Source organism: Mus pahari, chromosome 1, assembly GCF_900095145.1.
Source record: "Mus pahari chromosome 1, PAHARI_EIJ_v1.1, whole genome shotgun sequence".
NCBI lineage: Eukaryota > Metazoa > Chordata > Mammalia > Rodentia > Muridae > Mus > Mus pahari.
The window spans coordinates 77022652-77037776 of NC_034590.1; the positions used below are offsets into that span (position 1 = coordinate 77022652).

At 42.9% G+C, this 15125-nt stretch overlaps 1 protein-coding gene across 1 annotated transcript in view; it reads left to right on the forward strand.

Moving 5' to 3' along the window:
* Olfml1 (olfactomedin like 1) overlaps positions 1 to 15041 on the forward strand; it is a 25765-nt gene extending 10724 nt beyond the window's left edge. Inside the window, exon 3 of the mRNA XM_021202410.2 lies at positions 13760 to 15041. Coding sequence (XP_021058069.1) covers positions 13760 to 14550 — 791 coding nt within the window. The 3' untranslated portion in view covers positions 14551 to 15041. The remainder of the gene's footprint in view (positions 1 to 13759) is intronic.
* The last annotated feature ends 84 nt before the right edge of the window (positions 15042 to 15125 follow it).

Here is a 15125-nt window from a genome sequence, read left to right on the forward strand (position 1 = left end):
CCTGCTCTCTTATAGAATCCAAGACTACCAGCCCAGAGATGGTCCCACCCACAAGGGGCCTCTCCCCCTTGATCACTAATTGAGAAAATGCCCTGCAGCTGGATCTCATAGGGGCATTTCCCCCAACTAAAGCTCCTTTCTCTGTGATAACTCCAGCTGTGTCAAGTTGACACAAAGCTAGCCAGTACAGGTCTTGAGTTTAATTTCCAGCAACCACTTGGTGGCTCATAACCACCTGTAATGAAATCTGGTGCCCTCTTCTGGACTGAAGGCATACATGCAGGCAGAATGCTGTATACATAGTAAGTCTGGGGGTGGGGGTGGGGGGGAGGGGTAGGGAGAGAGGAGAGGATGGGAGAGAGAGGGAGAGGGAGGGAGAGAAACAAAGAAAGAAACGTTGTTGTACTTATCACTCAGCACCACACCTCCAGCACCTAGATTGAGAATTTATCCAGCTGTAGGCTTTGGAAGAGTCCACAGGCTGCATTCTTGAGTGGATAAAAGCATTGACCTCCTTTTAACTTGTAAGTAGCTTTTGAAGAAGAATTCTCAGGGCAGTCAAAACAAGTCATTATAACAGATTTTATTTTCTTTCTCTAGCCCAGCTCCTTTTGTTGCAAGGAAACATGGGAGTAACCTCACATAACCCTCACCCAGCTGTGTTAAATAACTCATATCTTTTGTTAGATCATAGTTCCAAGAAGTCTGCTAAATATCTGGAATGCCTCTGGAATACACTCCAAGTAGATAAAAAACAAACAACTAAACAAACACCCCACTCACTGAGAACTAAAGATAGCGTGTCTATGAGGCAACTCTCAAGGTCCACTGGTTCTTAGTGAGTAGAGGAAAACATTATGAGAACCATAACTAATTGGTAACAGATGTATTAACTATACAGGAGGAGACTGAAGGTTTGTCTGGGGGCAGAAATGTTGGAAGTCACAAAGGTGCTTGTGTGCACATATGTGTACAAATCCAGTATTGCTATATTCACAAGACTGGCAACATAGGATGTATTCCCTAGACAGTGCATGCCCAAGAGTCCAGAAAAGTCTGTATACATGGCACTTCTTTTGTTTATTCATTTGAAAAATTCTGGCTTTATGTTTGTTTGGTGAGACTATCTCTAGGTACTATGAGTATTATCAAAAAAAAAAAAAAAATCCCAAATCATGTTACCTAATAGCTTTTGGTTCCAGTTAGTATGAAGTCATCCATTCTCTCTCACTCATTTATTTATAGGCTCAACAAATGTCTAGCTCAATTCCAGATACATACTGGACTTGCACTAGGCATCAGAGACGGACACTGGCTACGACCTCACCACTTATAGTAAAATCGAGAAGCAATCCAGACATAGAGGATAACTGTCCAGAGTGAGGACTGCTCTGAGGGAGGGGTGAATCACAGAAACATGTTAAGTTATAGGGGCAAGGTTGCCATGGAGATGGGAGGGGTGGGGCTACCCTAGAACTAGAAAGTAACGTTCTGGTTCAGTTTTAATCATTGAAAAGAGTTCATGAGATGGAGATTGGAGTTAAGAGCGTTCTAAATTGCGTGCAGCAGCACAGTGGTAGAATGGAGCACGGTACGTGCACGGAGCAAATTATTCCATAGAACTCAGGCAGAGCAGCATGCTGTGGAAAGGAGCAGAAGGAGAAGAAGGAGAAGGGGAAGGAGGAGAAGGGGGAGGGGGAGGGGGAGGGAGAGGGAGAGGGAGGAGGAAGAAGAAGAAGAAGAAGAAGAAGAAGAAGAAGAAGAAGAAGAAGAAGAAGAAGAAGAAGAAGAAGAAGAAGACAACCAGAGGAGAGCTAAGCTCCTCATGAAAATAATGTGAATAGTAGCTATTAATATTTATTGGTAATACATTTTATGTAGTTTCCAAGTGATATGTGTATCTTACTGGCAATTATGTGATTGACAAAAACCCTATGAGTTAGATATAATCCCCCATCCTCACCCCACCCCCATTTTATATATCAGGACAATGAGGCTGTTCGAGGACAGTTTGCCAAAGACCAAACCACTAACAAAACAACTAGGGTAACAGTCACACCAACCCTGGGCTTGTACACATGCCAGATCCTCCCATTGTCCCACAGCTGGGCTGAGCAGGGGTCGTTATGGGAGTGCCGTGGCTCAGACAGGATTGAGAAAGGTCACTCTGGACACAGGGTACAGAGCAGCCTGCCAACAGGAGAGAGTGAAACCTATAGAAGGTAGAAGCTAGAGCCAGCAAAGCAATGGCAAGAGTGGCCACAGAGACATGTGAGCTTGGAGCCTTCTGCCCTGAGAGTAAATGTCTATGCTAGAAGTTTCTGATCTCAGTGAGGACCACATTATGAACTATGATTCCATCTCACAAAAGACTGATTTATTTAAATTCTGCCTAAGAAAAGTCAATAACTGTAACCTGTTTGGTTTTTTTAAAAAATTTACTATTTTATGTTTGAGACATGGTCATATGTAGCCTAGGATGGTCTTGAGCTCACTGTGTGTCTAAGAATGACCTTGAACTTCTGATCCTCCTACCTATATCTACCTCTGGAGTGATGAGATAGCAGGCATACCTGGTTTTATGCAGTGCTGGAATTAGTGCATGCTGGGCAAGCATTCTACCCATTTAGCTACTGCTCCAGGTCCTCTTTGTTGACTTTTAAACAACGGAAGTCTCTGCTTTGCTCCCTACTCATTTTTGTGGTTCTCCAGTCACCATTTCAGCAGTGTTTCTTCCACTATTTCTCAAATGCCTTCAGTCCACTTACACTGTTCCTTCTTCCTCTACACACTCCACCCATCCATGACAGTGTCCTCCCTGTCCCCATCTATCCCTGCCAGTACTCTGACTTATACTGCCACCAGGGTCATCTTACTAGAATTATATCACCGTTATTTTTCCCCTTGATGGCAACTGCAAACCCCAGGACAAACAAAAATGCTTTTTACAAACCTAACCTTCCATAGCTTTCTTTTTTTGGGGGTGGGGGTGGGGGTGGGGGTGGGGTTTCGAGACAGGGTTTCTCTGTGTAATCCTGGCTGTCCTGAAACTCACTCTATAGACCAAGCTGACCTCGAACTCAGAAATCCGCCTGCCTCTGCCTCCCAAGTGCTGGGATTAAAGGCATGCGCCACCACTGCCCCGCCAGGCCTGAGCATTTTATTAGAAACTGAAGGCAACTGTTTGCTTGGGATCACATTAAGCCATTTTTTTTTCTGTTGTTCATTCTGTAGATACTATTGTTCTGTAGATACTTCTGCAAACTTTTCCCCTCCAAATACAAACACTATGGCTCAGAGAATCCCACATTCCTGCTCTATCCAGGAGTCCATACCACCCTAGACATATAGTTTCCATCTTTGCCCTGTGCTGGAAAACCATATCAGCTATCTTTTGCCACATTAGTGTAACTCAGATAACCACTCCAAAATTTGTTGGGTTAAAGTAACACCCAACTCGTACCTCCCAGGAGTTTGCAGGACGAAGGACTGTTCTGTTGATTTGGACCAGGACTGGCTTGCCTACATCTCCCATCCTTGCCTAGGAAAGACTTGCTGAGGAGGCCTTCTTCTGAGATAACACAGTTGTCCTCAACATGATGTCTGACTCTCCTGAGGCTGATCGGGGCTCATTCTTATAATGAATACGGATGCCTCAGAGAGGGCAGAAGTCCCCCAGGGGTTTAGTTTGGTCATTTTTACCACATTCTTTTGGCAAAAGCAATTTCCAATTCTGTCTCCAGGGTCCACCCTTCCACTGTAAACTCTATTTGCTTCCATATTGGGCTTTTGGTCTTGATGCTCATGGAAGCAGAGAGCAAGCAAGGTCAGCTTTTAGCTATGCAAATGTGTGTTGAGAACAGAGAACAGATACCTGTTGATTGATGAGTTTGGGGAAATGAGACAAGATGAAGAGAAGAGAAGAAGGTGACATTTACTTTATAGGAATGCCAGATGACTGCTTTTCTGCTACCAGAAAGAGACTAGGAATGTTACAAATGGAAATGGAGAACATGTCTACCCTTTTTAGTTGGCTAAGGAACTTATTTAAAAACAAACAAAGGTGGGCTAGAGAGATGGCTCAGTGGTTATGAGCCACTCTTGGAGAGGAAATGCATTTGTTTCCCAGCACATGATAGCTTACACTCATCTGCAACTCCAGCTCCAGGGAATCTCATGTCTTCTGGCCTCCACACATACCAGGCATGCATGTGGTACATATACAAGCATACAGGCAAAATACCTACATAGATAAAGTAAAAAAAAAGTAGAAAAATTAAAACCAAAACAATAGGAACATACTTTTCATATGAAACAAAATAAAAATGCTGTTGTTGTTGTTTTTTTTAATTAAGAATCAACTCAGCCGTGCCGGGTATGGTGGTGCACGCCTTTAATCCCAGCACTCGGGAGGCAGAGGCAGGCGAATTTCTGAGTTAGAGGTCAGCCTAGTCTACAGAGTGAGTTCCAGGACAGCCAGGGCTACACAGAGAAACCCTGTCTTGAAAAACCAAAAAAAAAAAAAAAAAAACCCTACAAATGAGAAATAGATACAATCAAGGAGCTTACCCTTAAACCCCTGGCATGCTTGGGACATTGCAATAGGCAATGTAAAGTGTCAGTTGCTTGAGATCAGAAATGCCCCAGATGATGTGCCAGTTTCCTGCTCTGCTTCACGTGAACACACTGACCAGCCTCGATGTCTTGAGCAATTCTCAAACGGTCAGTCATGGAAACTCCTTCGTCATCTTAAAACTTATTCAGGGATCCAAAGAAGGCATCTTGAATTTGGCTACAGGTACTGATTTTTGCTACAGTTACAGTTAAGCTAAAGAGGTTGTGGCAGGTAGCAGGTGTTCTTCCGAGGAGGACACAAAATAATGCATGAGACAGATATGGCAATGTCTTGAATCTTTCCACATTTACTTTCTATCAAAGGGACGCTAACAATAAAAGTGTCAGCAAATGAGTGTATACTGCATCATAAAAAATGGCTCAAGAGAAGAAAATTTATTACAGTAAGGAGATCATGGAGAGCTGGCTTCTTCTAGAAGACAGTGTCAGAAGGAAGTTTGCCCATATTGGGGACAGCTATAGGAACCCTACAGTGGAAGCAAGCTGGCTGGACTCACACTCAGAGTTTAGTCATCTTCCTGGCTTTCAGGAATGTTCCTTATATTCTCTACTTGTGGCTAGTGGGTGACATATACCTAAATATGTGGAAAAAGCATGGATCAAACAAACTTGTTTCCTTTCCCATACTCTACTGCTAATCACCAGCAAAGCTGACCAGACTTGGTTCTAGGTACCTTAAAACACTCTAAATTTGACAACAACAACAAAAAAGGTACGAATCTAGAAATACCTGTAATAAGTGTTTACTGAAGGGCTCTGTGTAGTCATCAAGATCAGCACATACAATGTTTATTGCATGCCAAATCCTACTATGAGACACGTAGTTGAGCTCTCCGACAAGACCAAATCAGTGTGAATAACTGAGAAACATTCCTCCCGCACAAGGCAGCCTTCCTATTTTTCTGCCATCCATCTACTGAAACAGAGTGGGACAGACCCTGCTAATCTATATGTTTTCTAGGTTGGCATAGTAGAAATTGATATCACAACTTTGGACAGTGTCAAACAACTGCACTATCAAAAGCTATTTGGTTCCTGAATATGGAGAACCAGCAGAAAGAGTCAGGATAGTGAGGTAGGTATATATTGTGTCCTAGGCACTAGGGGAGGTTAAGGAGAAAAAAGAAGGTGAGATGCAGAAAGAGAAAGGAGAAGAGGAAGAGGACAAGGAAGACGGGGAGGAGTTAAAAGAGAAGATTCTTTGCAAGCAAATCTAGTCTAGCATGATGCCTGTTTTAGTTACGTCTACACTGCTGCCAAGAGACACCATGGCCACAGCAACTTCTAGAAGAAAATGTTTATTGAGGGTTATGGTTTTAGAAGGTGAGTCAGTTATCATCATGGTGGGAAGCAGGCAGGCAGACATGACACTGGAGCAGAAACTGAGAGATTTCATCTGAACCACAAGTAGGAAGCAAGGAGAGAACCAGTAGGGAGTGCCATGGGCTTCTGAAACCTCAAAGCCCAGTGTGCACCTTTTCCAACAAGACCACATCTGCTAGTTCTTCCTGAACAGTTCCTCCAACTGGGGACCAAATATTCAAACATATGAGCCTATTGGGGGCCATTCTCATTCAGACAACCACAGTACCAATCCTGAAAGAGGGCTATGAGACGGAACCATTCGTTAACTGGGGCAAAAGTAAGGCTTGAAAAAGTCAAGATTTATGACAAAACTTCATAAAGTATTGAAAAATGCTCATGGCTTTAGAAGAATTCTTCTCTTTTTAATAAACTCTTTCCAGGCAAACCTACTAGCCCTTTTCTTCCCCCCCCCCCCACTTCTCCTCCTCCTCCTTCTTTCTTTTCTTTGTTTTTTTGGTTTTTGATACTGGGTTTCTCTGTATAGTCAGACAGTCCTGGAACTTGCTGTATAAACCAGGCTGGCCTTTGAACTCAGAGATCCACCTGTCTTTGCCTCTACTGGGATCTAAGGCATGTACCACCATCACAGTCTCCCAGCTTGAGTCTGGTTTATCATTACCATCTGTCTATCTCAGTCTAACCAGTCAGCCCCTTTCTTTCTAACCATCTCTTGTATCTATGCCGGATACTGTTTGGTATCTTGAATCTGGACTACACTAATCACCAACTATATAACTTCCCTGTGTTTATCACTCCATCTTCAGCATAACTTCCCTGTGTCCATCACTCCACCTTCAGCATAACTTCCCTGTGTCCATCACTCTACCTTCAGCATAACTTCCCTGTGTTTATCACTCCATCTTCAGGTGCCCCACCCCCACCCCTTGCTCCCTACCCCAGCCACTTTTCTACGAGAGATGAACCAATATCTCTAACATCAGATTGAGTCACAATGGAGGAACAAGTCTTACAGGTCCAGCAAGTGTTATTAATAAGGAGAAAAGTATTTTAAAAGATTCAAATAAGTGATATTTATGTATGAACTCATTGGCCTTGGGCTAAATTCTACCCTAACTGCTTGTCTGAAATTTTGCCTGTTGGGGGAACTGCACATTTATGTGTCTTGGTTTGCAGATGGAACCTTTGCATTGACTCTGTTAAAAAGTTTGTAATTTGTATCTTAGTTGGATTCACTGTTGTTTTTTATTATTTATTATTTCAAATCTTTCCTTTACTATTTTTCCCCTGCTAATTATCTATTCCCAAGAGAAACACTGCAGGTAATTTTAATCTTCCTTTTAATTGAGACACTGGAAATTTATGATTTCTAACGTTTTAGATTATCCTTGATGAAAGAATAGAAAGTACCTAGCCTGAACTCATAGTTTTGGGGCTGAAAGAATGAAGGCTGGAAGCCGGGCGTGGTGGCGCACGCCTTTGATCCCAGCACTTGGGAGGCAGAGGCAGATAGATTTCTGAGTTTAAGGACAGCTGGGTCTGCAGAATGAGTTCCAGGACAGCCAGGACTACAGAGAGAAACCCTGGCTCGAAGAAAGAAGGAAAGAAAGAAAGAAAGAAAGAAAGAAAGAAAGAAAGAAAGAAAGAAAGAAAGAAAGAAAGAAAGAAAGAAAGGAAGAAAGAAAGAAAGGAAGAAAGAAAGAAAAAAAGAGAAAGGGAAGTAAAAGGGGAGGGTTGTGAATGTCCATTTCTTCTATAGTTTACTACTTTTAAATTGTATTTCATTTACTTTATTTTTTAGACAGGATCTCATTGTGAAGTTCTGGCTATCCTGGAACTCGTCGTGTAGCACAGGTGGGCCTGTAATGCACTATGTAGACTAGGTTGTCCTCAAACTTGCAATCTCCCTGGGTCTGCCTCCTAAGTGCTGGGGTATAAGCCTGCTACTCCACAAGTGCCTCTAGTCTGCTATTTTATTATATTTTTATTTGTGTTTTCGGAGGCAAGATCTAATGTAGCCCAGACTGGCATCCAATTGATGTATAGCTCAAGATGACCATGAACTTCTAATTCTCCACTTGAAAGTGCTAGGATTACAGGCCTTTGCTACATGCTCAGTTTTATGCAGTACTGGGGATCCAACCTAGGGCTTCATGCATGCAAGGCAGGTACTCTACCAACTTATCTATATCCTTAGCCCCTGCTCCTCTGTATTGTAAATGAATGTTTTCTTATAGACAAGAAACAAACAGTCCCCATTCTAAGACACAGTCTTTACACAGCTTAGCTTCAAGTCTGTTCTTCCCTAGCAGGAGGGGCAGGCACTGTGCAGCTACCTACTGAGCATAGATGTCCTGTCACACTTGGGAGTCCTTCTCTGGGCACACCAATACTCATGGCTCCCCAACCCTTCCTACCACACTATCCTGCCTCTGAGGCTGTCTGGGAGCATCCTGGCTCCCCACTCTGACTTCAGACCCCTTCACCGCTGACTAGCTGTGTGACCATTCCAAGAAACTAACGCAAGACTTAACTTTTTTTTTAACTTGGAAATCAGGGATAAAAATATATGTCATGGTGACTTATAAGAATTACATAAATTAAAAAGAACTAAGAAAAAACAAAAAAAAAAGAATTACATAAATTACTATAAAGTTATACAGCTCCGTACCAAACATATTCTATGTATTTGTAAGGTATTTAACAACTTCTTTATCCCTGGGACTTGTCGTTTACTTGGAATATCACATGTATATCTTTAGGAACCATGGGCCCTCCTCCTCTTCTCCTATACAATCATTCTGCAGTTGAAAGCTTAAAACCCCTCTCACTTCTCTTGGCGATCAGCACAGATCACGGAAGGGCTGTGCCCTCCTCAGTCAGGTTCAGCTATGCTCAAGTAAAAATGGTACTTGGGAATCAGCATGGCTATTCCCCTTCTTCCACACATACCCTCAGCTCCCAGTAGCTCCAGATAGCGGAGGCTCCTCCTGCTACCTGCGTCTTCAAAGTTTAAACTCCCTGGCTGCCTTTTCTAGAGTCTGGCTTTCTATAACCAGGTCACCCACGACAATGTTAACACATGAAGGCAAACTATCACGCAGCTGGAGCATATCAGGAGGACATGGTGGCTCCTGGTAGCTGAGAGATTTCTGCAGCTCTCTTCTACATCTGGCTTCAAGCACAGTATGATCCAGGTGGGGCCTCTGTGCCTACATCTGAAGAACTAACTTACCAGGACTTGGCTCTATCCAGCTAAGCCTGCACTCCGTTTCATGTGTTTTCTTTAGAAAACCTGGGATCCTTTTATTTATTTTATGAAATAATGGAATTGAAAGTATCTTAATATCTCTGAAGTGTTTAATGAATGATTATTTACTTAAGATAGGTCTGCAGAACCCAAAAGGTGCTAGACTGTTTAGATCCTAGGAAAACATCTGAGCTTTTGATTTTCTTCATTCAACTGCCACTTACTGAAGCCTCAGAGCTGACTTAGACATTTGGGTGCAATACTAAACATGAAGATGAAGGCCCTGTGTTTGAAGACTCTTATGAGAGAGGTAGACAATAAGCTAGTAAAGACACAGATAAGACAGTTAACAGGGTAATGAGTGGTCTAAAAATAGAGGCCTGGGGGGGGGGGAAGGGATGGGATAGGGGGTTTGTAGAGGGTAAACCAGGAAGTGGGATAACATTTGAGATGTAAATAAATAAAATAACCAACACAAAATTAACTAATAAAGCAAAATAAGGTAAACCAAAACAAACAAGAATAGTAGTAGAAAATACTTAAGTGTTTTGAAAATGCTTGGCCCAGGGAATGGCACTATTAGGAGGTGTGACCTTGTTGGAGTAGGTGTGGCCTCATTGGAGGAAGTGTGTCACTGTGGGAGTGGGATTGGGGACCTTCCTCCTAGCTGCCTGGAAGACAGTAGTCTTCTCCTGTTTGCATTTGGGGCAAGATGTAGTTCCTCTCATTTGGGGCAACTGAGTTCCTCTAGTGCCATGTCTGCCTGGATGCTGCCATGCTTTCTGCCATGATGAGCACGGACTGAACCTCTGAATCTGTAAACCAGGTCCAATTAAATGTTATCCTTGAGAGAGAGAGGGAGAGAGAGAGAGAGAGAGAGAGAGAGAGAGAGAGAGAGAGAGAGAGAGAGAGAGCTGTTAAGGAGATGATATTAAGAGTGAGACTTGGGTCAGGCGTGGTGGCGCACGCCTTTAAACCCAGCACTCGGGAGGCAGAGGCAGGCGGATTTCTGAGTTCTAGGCCAGCCTGGTCTACAAAGTGAGTTCCAGGACAGCCAGGGCTATACAGAGAAACCCTGCCTCGGGGAGAAAAAAAAAAAGAGTGAGACTTGGCCAGGTATGGTGGTGTACACATACACTCCTAGTTCTTGCTAGTTTGAAGCCATCCTGTGTTATGTAGTGAGTTCAGGCAGTGTGGGGAGGGGTATGTGAAGAATGAATAGAAGCCAATTCACTGTGTAAAGTTCCAGAAAAAAGGAATGTTCCAGGTAGAATAATTCTAAGTGTAAGATTCCTAAAGCAAAAAGGAATTTGGCATGCTCACAGACCATAAAGAAGAGACTGTGTAGTCACAACACAGTGAGTCACAAAGGAAGAGTCTTCATGATAAACAAGGCATGCTGCACAGCCTTATAGGCCAGGTCAGAGGGTTAGGATGCTATTCGAAGTGTAAGGGAGGAGATAAAGTTTAACACATCAGATCACTCTTCCTGCTTTGCAGAAAGCATACTTGATGTGTAGATGAGCAAGTAAATGTAAAATCAAGGAGATAAATCTGATACATTTTGAGTGATCTAGGCAAGAAACGATGAGTCACGATTTCCAGAAGAGTAGGAGGTAAAGGTGAGATATATAATTGAGTATTTGCAAAAACTATTCATATAATATTTTAATTAATTCTTTGATAATCTTGTATATTCATACAATGTATTTTGATCACATTCCTGCCTACTCCTCCCAACTCCTACCAAATCAATCCAAGACCAACCTCTACCCGCCTACTTTTGTTTTTTAAAAATTATTATTATAACCCCTCAAGTGCAATTTGTACTGCTCATGTGCTCATGGATATAGGACCATCATTGGAGCATAGTTGACCTACCAGGAGCCACGGCCATAAAGAAAACTGGCATTCCCTCCCCTAGAAACCCCCAATTATCAATAGCTGTCCAGCTAAGGATGTGGCTCATGCCCTAAAGCACCACCCCCTTGTAGTGTGTAGTTTTTGCTACCCTGCTTTAAGCTCCAGGCAGACTGTGCTACCAGACCCCACCCAGAGAATATTGGATCCATGGATGAAAAACACAGACACGCACATAGCTCAATTTCAACCTGCCTCATTGGTTCAATCGCTGGGCTATTCTAAGTCTTCCTTGGATAGCTTGGTTCAATAGCTGGGTGCTTCTAGTTTCCTGTGATTAGTGTGCCCTTCCCAATACTATTAGCTCAGCACCTCTTAATCTGACCTTAGTTTAGTGGCCCACCTGGGGAAGTGGCCAATGGACACTCCACCCTAGGTCTTATGAGTACAGTAGTCCTGTCAAGACCTGATGATAAGATTTTCTTCCAGTCCTCCCTGACCTCTGACTCAGAATCTTTCTGTATCCTCTTCTGTAATTGTCCCTGAGACTTGAAGGGAAAGAGAGTAATATAGATGTCCTATTTGTGGCTGAGCACTCCCCAGACACCACACACTGGCCAGTTGTAAATTTACTTTTTTCTATCACACAACGAAACTACTCTGATGATGTCTGAGAGCTGCACTAAATTGATATAGAGATATCAGTTTAGAGAGCAGTTTATATCATTTAGCGAAGAATAATAATTGGTTCACTGTGGCCAGTGAGCTTCCTAACAATGGGTTTTTGGCCAGATTTATCGAGATCCACCAAAAAGTCTGAAGTTAGAACTGATGATCGACCTTTCCAGAAATGACCGGTAGTGCTGACCTCTGGGCCATTGTCACCATGATGATTCCAAGGAGCTACGGTCATCTAAAAGATGACCACACTTGAGGGCCAGGTGGGAGATGCTTATACCATGTCTGTCCATATTCTGTCCAGTGAAAAACAAGTCAGTGAGTACAGGCTAGCCCCAAAGGAGACTATGAAATGTAGTTTTGTGAACAGTGATAAAGACTGAACTGAAATGGAACTGGAGAAGCACAGATCATCATTTCTGCCACACTGTCAAAGGAGAAACAGGAAATGAACATAGAAACAAAGATGGTGAAGAGGGCATCTTCAAGGAGGAGGAACTGACCAATGCTGTCATACTACAGAAGATGAAGTAACATGTAAAAGCACGGGGCTTTTCTACGCCCACCCTTGTTCTCTAAATAATGACAAGGAGACATTTATATTCATTGGTAAGCTTCTTACATTGTAACTGGGGGCTTTCTGATCTATTCTAAGCCAACTATACTGACCTGGTCTACTTCCCAGCCACATGGCATTACCTGCCATCTTAGTCTTGTTCTGGCACCTTTTTCTTCATTTGTGTCCTCATCGCAACTCCCTGGGTCCCCAATGAGAACTCCCCAGGCCCACCTGAGACCCTCTCCTTCCCTGGTCTGAGAAGACCTACCTTATCATCTCCTGCCGAGCTATAGGCTGATTGTTCTTTATTGACCAATCAGAAGGTGAGGGAGAACAATGTTTTACAAAACACTGGGCCAGGAAATGCTTCATAATAATGACAATACAAAGCCCAGTACTGAAACCTGCTCTCTAGGGCACAGAAATCAGCAGTTGAATACAAAGTGCACAAAAACATCCTCCAACATAACAAGTCTACATAAAAGAAAGGCAGGAGTTTTCATTTAGGAGTTCCTTGGTAGTATTATCAAGAACAGATTCTGTTGTAAAGTAAGAGTGGGAGGTGAGAAAGTAAATATGGAAAATATTGACTGCTCTGTAGGAGAAGCTGAGGATGGAATGGTGCAAAAGATAACAACGTATCTAGAAAATGTTAACTAGTTGGAGATAATTCTTTTTTTTTTTTTTTTTTTTTTTGGTCTTTTCGAGACCTGTATAGCCCTGTATAGCCCTGACTGTCCTGGAACTCACTCTATAGACCAGACTAGCCTCGAACTCAGAAATCTGCCTGCCTCTGCCTCCCGAGTGCTGGGATTAAAGGCATGCACCACCATGCCTGGCCAGATAATTCATTTATTATTAAGACAGGATCTTAACTCTGTGCCCTGGCTGGCCTGGGATTGCTGTACAGACCAAGCTAGTCTCAGAATCACAGAGAACTACCTACCTCTTCCTCCAGAGTGCCCAGCAAACACACTATGCCCAGCCATGAGATTTTAAATTGATAATAAGAAAGATGCATACAAGTTAAGACTAAGCAGCTGGTTATAAAGAAAAACATTTAAAGATTATAGGGTAATTGGTTGAGGAGTCTAAAAGCTAGGGCAGGATGTGATCTGAATATAGTGATTTTATTACTCATGGGAAGAAGAAATAACACAGCTTCTAAGAAACTTCTACTACAGGTAAGGGTCAGGAAATGGAGGGAGTTCGTGTCTAATGGTGTCTAATTTTTCAAAGGAGTTCATGCCTGTGTTCCATTTTTGCTCTAGGATTCTTCCAGGGAAACCCTTCTTTCAGAGGTCATGGTATCATAGCGTAAATAAGAATATTATCTACTGTATTAGATTTGAAAGGAAGCTGGATTCTTCAGGTGTAGCGAGTATTCTAGAAAGTAGATACCTCATAAATAACCTGTTGAGAAATAACCTGTTCTTTTTCTCCTGTCTGCTTAGGTTGTGACAACATGCTGATGGCTATAAAGTCTCTGAAAATAGTGAAGAAGACCATGGACCCAGATGGCTCTTGGATGAAAGATGCTGGCAGTAACTCGGCAAAAGTGTATCTATTAGCTGGATCCAGAAACAACACAGTTTGGGAATTTGCAAACCTGCGGGCATTCATGGAAGATAGCATCAAACCTGGTCCCCGGAAGCTAATCTTACCACTTTCCTGGCAGGGAACAGGGCAAGTGGTCTACCAAAACTTTCTATTTTTTCATAATCAAGGAACTTCTAATGAGATCATTAAATATAATCTGCAGAAGAAGACTGTGGAAGATCGAATGCTTCTCCCAGGAGGGGCAGGCCGAGCACCCATCTATCAACACTCCCTCTCTACCTACATTGACCTTGCTGTGGATGAACACGGACTCTGGGCCATTCACTCAGGACCAGGTATCCAAGGCCATTTGGTTCTCACAAAACTCGAGCCTGACACTTTGGGAGTAGAACATTCATGGGATACACCGTGTAGAAGCCAGGATGCTGAAGCTTCATTCCTCCTGTGTGGGGTCCTCTACGTTGTCTACAGTTCCGGTGGCCAGGGCCCTCATCGAATCACCTGTGTCTATGATCCACTGAGCACTGTCAAGGAGGAGCATCTGCCCAATTTGTTCTTCCCCAGGCGGCCAAGAAGTCACTCCATGATCCATTACAACCCCAGAGATAAGCAGCTATATGCCTGGAATGAAGGCAATCAGATCATTTACAAACTCCAGACAAAGAAAAAGCTGCCTCTGGAGTAATGGCTGGCAGTTTGGAGGAAGAGCTGTGTGGCTTGGGCAGTGGTTTTTCGGAACACTGAGATCACAGCCCCGTTACAGTGGAGTATCTACCCTTCTAGATACACACAGCAATAGGTTCTAAAAGTTGAAATACATATTTTTCCTTTCTCAAATGCCACTTAGGTATCTTTTGAGAGCATAGATGAGGTCACAGTTCAATTGAGTTCAATTGACCAATATCCTGTCCTGACCCAAATCTGCTGGGGCTTAAGGCCTCTTTTGTCTGGTTTCCTTATTTCCAATCTTTCCTTTTGCCTTCCAGCATTTACTCTGATTCTGCTCTATTCCCCATCCAGCAATTAGGATCTTGCCAGTCCTGGTATTGACTTCTTCTCTGGACTTCATTCAGACGCTGTCCTCCTTTTCAAATACTTACAAAGATGTTCCATTGTCCATCTGTATTATTTACATTTCTTGTTGCTGTGACCAAATAACTGACAAGAAGCAACTTAAGGGAGAAAAGGTTTATGCCAATTAATTGTTTTAAAAGGGAGCCAGAAGCCGGGCATGGTGGCACACGCCTTTAATCCCAGCAC